The sequence below is a fragment of the Triticum urartu genome, chromosome 2A (assembly GCF_056163025.1).
Source record: "Triticum urartu cultivar PI428250 chromosome 2A, HENAU_Tu73, whole genome shotgun sequence".
In the NCBI taxonomy this organism is placed as follows: Eukaryota; Viridiplantae; Streptophyta; class Magnoliopsida; order Poales; family Poaceae; genus Triticum; species Triticum urartu.
The window spans coordinates 705037837-705043770 of NC_141874.1; the positions used below are offsets into that span (position 1 = coordinate 705037837).

Consider the following 5934-nt stretch of genomic DNA (forward strand, 5'->3'; position numbering starts at 1 on the left):
TACAAAAACATTATATTGAAAATATAAGACAATTTTGAAAATCTGAAACCTTCTTCATAGCATGTGAATTTTTTTTGGAATTCTGAATTTTCTTGATTTTGTAAAACCACGAACAGTTTTAAAAATGCGAATAGAATTTCAAAATTCCAAATATTTTCTGAAAAACACAAAAGGAATTGAATTTCTGCCAGAAATAGAAAACAGGAACATTTTGTTTTAACTTTTGGACAATTTTAGAAATGCACGGACATTTTTTAGACCTCACGAATTCTTGCTTTGTTATAGTGGGCCGGCCCAAACTCTTGTCTGTGAGAGTAGTAGGTTATCTCAGTCGGGATTGTAGTATTTCCAGTGTGCCAAATAGGTCTGCGGTCCAAAATAGACCCAGATTACAAGTTCAGAGTGTCAATTTTCGGGATTCAAAGTTCAGGGTTTGATTTAGTTTTGGTCTACAATTTCAAGATAGCATACATGCATCTACACACACCCCCACCCCCCAAAAACAATTCTCCACATCACACGAATTAATCCACTTCACCGGTAGTAAATCGATCGAATTGATCGGGTACCGTGATCTTGTCAAAGATCCTCCGTGCATGGTGTTCACGCTGCCCCGGCGATCACCACCACCACCAGAGCGGCTTGGCCTTGACCCTGCACCCCCTGTTGGCGGCCGTCGTCTCGCCGTCGATCCTGTCCACCGTGACCTCGCACCGCGCCCACACGTCCACGGTCCACGTCCGCAGCACCTTCCCGAGCCTCACCCGCACCGGCACCCGCGCCTCCACCGTCAGCGGCACGGCGCCCGCCGCGGCCTGCTCCGCCAGCCGCCCCCTCTGATCGTCCGTGAGGGCCACGACCACGCCGTCCCTCCCGGTGAGCGGCATCGTGATCAGCGTCACGTTCCTCGGCGCCTGGTAGAAGGCCGGCCAGCGGCCTGTCGCGAGGAGGACGCCGGAGTAGGAGACGCTGACCTCGCCGCCGCCGCGGTAGTCCACGCCGACCTTCCTGTTGGCGCCGTTGTCCGCGCACACGGCGGCGTCGAGCTGCGCGGGGGAGGGGTCGAGGAGGCCGGCGACGGAGAGGGATGTGACGGAGAAGGAGGGCGCCCTAGGGCGGAGGACGAGGTAGACGGCGCCGACGAACGCCGCGGCGAGGACGAGCAGGAGGAGGAGCGCGCAGCACGCGCCGCAGCAGGCGCGGCGGAGCATGCGGCGCCGGGCCGGCCGCGCGGCGAGCTTGCGGTCCGGGGGCGGTTCCCGGAGCGCCTGGTCCTTGGGCACATGCACGACGTACGACGCGCCCGGCGCCGCCGCTGCGGAGCGAAGCGGCGCGGTCTCCGCGGCCGCGTCGCTGTTGTCAGTTGGCGGGGCAGGTGGGGTGGAGAGTGGCAGCAGCGGCGCGGGGTGGACGCGGTCCGCCATGGTTGGAGTTGCCGAGTCGCCTCGCCTGCGACTGCGAGGTGGGTGTGTAACTGAGACTGAAGCTCGATCGGGGAGACGAGACACGAGAGAAGAGTGTGAGCTTATGAGCTGCTAGCTGGGTCTTATGTATAGACTGGAGGAGGTAGCAGCGCGTGGAGACGAAACCGAAAGGGACACGCGGGTAACAGTCGCCGCACGCTGTTCAAACCTGGCTACGTACTTCTTTTTCGTGCTGCTTTTGAGACGAGACCAGACGAGGCTGCGAGTCGGAGTTGCCGCCGTTTGATTTCGTTTCTTTTTCTCGTGTTTCAAGAAACAACTTGACTTTTTAAACGTAAAACTCGGGCCATTCGATCAACTAAGCTAAGTTTGTAAGGGCATGCACAATGCATAGCCTTAAAGTGATGCTTCGTATGTCATGTAGGATCGGATATGACGTAAAGTAGTTTCGGATAGGGAAGCGGGATCTTCTTCAGGAGGCGGGTGCTTGAAGAGAAAAAATATGGTCCGGTGAAAAAAGCTGAAAAGGTTGGAGTGAAAAGTAGAGATGCATGTGTACTAGAGTCTTTATTTTTCTTTTCTTAATTAAGCCCACTAGTAGTAGCTTGCATTGGGGAGAAAAAATAAATATAAATGCCTCAAATTACTTTTTATCATGAGGCATATGTATCCATATGCCACCATTGTATATGCCCTAAGGGCATGTACCATGCATAGCCTCAAGGTGATGCCTCACATGCCATGTAGGATCGGATATGACGTAAAGTAGGTTCGGATAGGGAAGCGGGATCCTCTTCAGGAGGCAGGTGCTTGAAAAGAAAAAATGTGGTCCGGTGACAAAAGCTGAAAAGGTTGGAATGAAAAGTAGAGATGCATGTGTACTAAAGTCTTTGTTTTCTATTTTTTAACGAGGCCTACCAGTGGTAGCTTGCATTGGGAAGAAAAAATAAATGTAGATGCCTCAAATTACTTTTTGTCATGGGGCATATATATCCATATGCCACCATTGTACATGCCCTAAGAGCAACTCCAACGGGCCGACCCAAACGGACGACGCTTTTGTTCGCTTTTTGTTCATTTGGATCGGTCCGGCGGACACAAACGTTCAGCGTTGTGTTTGGTTGGCGCGAGCGCCCAACGCTGACCCGAATCATTTTGTCGGCGTGCCAAAAAATAGTATTGTGAGCAGTTTGAAAATAAATACATGCATTTAATTAAACATAAAAGCCGGCCACGAAGGCCGGCGAAAGTCCACATCACATTAATAAAAATACTAAAAATTAGACGACGTGTTGTCCTAGGCGTCCTCGTCGGCGGCGGCGTCTGCGTCGGGACCGGTGAGGTCGATCAACGTCGGCGCAGGGCCATCCCAGGGAAACGCCGTGTTCCAGACGGCGGCGATGTCGGGCTTTGCCGCCGCTGCCTGGGCCTGGCGCGCCTCCTCGTCGGCCTCGCGCTCGAGCATATGCAGACGCTCGCCCTCCCGGCGCTCCTCGACCAGCCGAACGCGGCGCCAGTGGTCGAGGTAGGCCGCCTCCTGCTTCTCCGTCGCGTCGATCCAGATTGGCGGAGCGCTGACCCACTCGTGCACTACTCCAGTCCAGGAGTAGCGCTCGCGGTAGGCCGCGGCTCATCTTTGGGCGGGGACGGCGGGGCCATCGGCGGCACGATGCAGTCGCCCGCCGCGGAGAGGGCCATGGCCTCCGCCATGGCAGCCTCGAAAGCCGCCTCATCTGCCTCCCTCCACCGCTCCTCCTCCTTGCTCTCCTTGATGGTCGCCTGGTAGGCGGCCTCGGCCTCCCGGTCCTCGTCGCGGACGACGAGCGCGGGCGGCGGCAGGCTGTGGTCGACGCCGCGGACGCCGCGTCGCCTCGTCTCCTCGTGCTCGAAGGCGAACCATCGAGCCCAGTTGGGCGAGTCGACGGCGAAGTGTGGGTCGGCGCACTGCTCCGACGTCAGCAATGCCCGCCGGCGCCGCACCTCCTCCGCAGAGGCCCTCGCCGTTCGCGGCGCCGCCGACACTGGGATCCTCTTCGGATCGAAATGCCAGTCATGCGGCAGCGTCACGTTCGGGTACGGCAGAGGCACGCGGTGGTGCCAGTGCCACTCGGCCTGGTGCAACGGCACGTTGATGCACTGCCTCTGCAGGGGAGCGCGCGCCGGCACGGGGAGGGCGGGAGGGAGGGGGAATGGCAGGCGGGGGCTTTGCCCTTGCGGCTGCTGCCGATGCCGGAGAAGAAAGCCATGCTGGCGGTGCCTAGGGTTGTCGCCGACGTGGGGGTAGGGGTGGCTCGATGGGGACGGGGGCGAGTGGTAGTGGATGAGGACGGCCCCGCCGCACGCCCGGCTTAATAAAGGCGACCGCCGTCGCTGACGCGTGGGCCCAAGATGAACGGTCGTCATAAATTATGTTGACCGTGGCGGTTGGGTGGTCGCCAGGTGGAGACGCGGCGGACGGCGAGGAGACGCATGGCGCGTCCGCTTCGCGTCTGCGCCAACACATTCCAGACGCAATTTTGGGCCGAAAATGGGTCGACGCGAACACCAGACAGACATGATTTAAATTTGAATCGACATGTTGGGCCACTACTTTTATCCGCACCGATTCAAACAAACGTGAATGAACGAAATGAGTCGTCCTTATTGGAGTTGCTCAAAGCACTCCAACCCGGTACGTCGTCTGTCCCGAAAGCAAGTCGTCGTGGAAGGAAGCGTGAGAGAACACGTACGGGTTAACTGATTTGTGAGCTAGACAGAGACCTGAATATTCGGAGGGGATTTACCCGTGGTTCCAGAAGCAAACCGATTCTTCCGTGGAACAATGAACGAATATCTCAAGTGTACACAACGGTGCCTCTGCCCTACTCTGCTCCTGGTGTCGTCTTGTCTTGTAATGCCTGTACTAACAGGTTTTCAAATCGGGATATGTAAATGCACCGATGTAGAGCATGATTGGTTCGCTGTTAATATTTGACAAACGTTGGCAATGCCAATACTTGTCAATTATTGACAACTTTATGTGAGATATGCAAGACAACTTAACAACCAATTAAGTAGTAGTTAATATTTGGCACAATACCAAACACTGGCAATGCCAATTTTAGCATAAAGCTAATTATGCTCGTACACTGATTGTTTTTTTAGTAACTCTGTCAATTTGCTGGTCAATCCCCCGCATCTGGCTAAACGGTTGCGCAGGAGCGACGACCTTGGCGACCAGGCCGGCGCGACATCCATTAGCGAAGCCCCGACTGGGCTTGGTCGTGGTGGAAGCTACCCCACGCCAGCCGGTAAATTTGACAAATTTGATCTGTGGACGAAATCAAATCACAAAATGAACTGCTTATGAAACTATTTTACGCAGGTGACCTTTTTATGTGATGCCCGACACGATGGCGTCACACTATATTGTGCAACGCCACGCCTGGCCAACGTTGCACCCCAAACTGCCTAAAAATTGGTAAGTCATTGTGCAGAGCCTACGAGCTAGGCGCCGCACTGTATAGTATGGCGCCTAGCTCTCAGGCGCTGCACTAGTGGTTGCACTACAAAATGAAGCAACCACTAGTGCAACGCCTAGAAGCTAGGCGCTACACTGTATAGTGTGGCGCCTAGCTCTCAGGCGCTGCACACTGACTTAGTAATTTTCGGATCACATGTGTGCGATGTTGGCCAGGCATGTAGCGCCTATCTGTGAGGCGTTGCACAGTGTAGCGTGACGCCTTCGTGTCGGGCGTCACACAAAAAGGTCAGCCACGTGAAATTGTTTTACGGATAGTTCATTCTATGATTTGATTTTGTCCATAAGTCAAATTTGTCAATTTTGCCACGCCAGCCACCCCCCACGCCGCCGTGAGGTCCTGGCGGAGACAACCCTGGCGCGAGGTCCTGGAGGCTCCAGCTGCGGTCGGTCGTAGTGTTCCATCGCCCTGAGCAGCGCCTCCTGCTGCCGATAAGCCGACCAGCAACGCCGGCGACCAGTCCATAGGCACGTAGCCGCCACTCCTGCCTTCCTCCTCCCTGTTCCCTCAACCCCCGGCTGAATATGAATCTATTTGCTCTATTAGCTCTGCTCTTTCTGAATCTCTTTGATCTGAATTACTACCACAGTGTTGGTGCAGGTATTCCAAATTCTGAATCTCTTTCTGTGGAGAACTGACAATATATGTTCGTCCAATATGTGTAGGTGTAGTTTACAGTGGAATGGGTCTGATCTCTTTGCACTTTCTAAATTTGTTTGCTATGTTCTGAAATCACTTATATAAAAATCAACAAGTTTCTGAATTAATGTTCAAAAAACCATCTAGTTTCTGAAAATCAACAAGTCATGAGATGTTGTACAGCAGCTTTTTCTTTCTTCATATGAAGAAAAACTATAATCATAAAAGGCATGAGATGTTGGACATTTTTTTACTTATTCTGAACCTCTTATCTTGAGGGGAATATGTGAGCATGGAAATTACTTTACATCCAGTACATGATTGAGACCAGTTGATCATTTATATGTCAT

At 53.7% G+C, this 5934-nt stretch overlaps 1 protein-coding gene across 1 annotated transcript; it reads right to left on the bottom strand.

Moving 5' to 3' along the window:
* Window positions 1–389: 389 nt before the first annotated feature.
* On the bottom strand, window positions 390–1491 carry LOC125534210 (NDR1/HIN1-like protein 13). The gene has a single exon (XM_048697490.2). The coding sequence runs from the start codon at window positions 1422–1424 to the stop codon at window positions 621–623; it is 804 nt and encodes a 267-aa protein (XP_048553447.2). The 5' UTR covers window positions 1425–1491; the 3' UTR covers window positions 390–620.
* Window positions 1492–5934: the final 4443 nt, after the last annotated feature.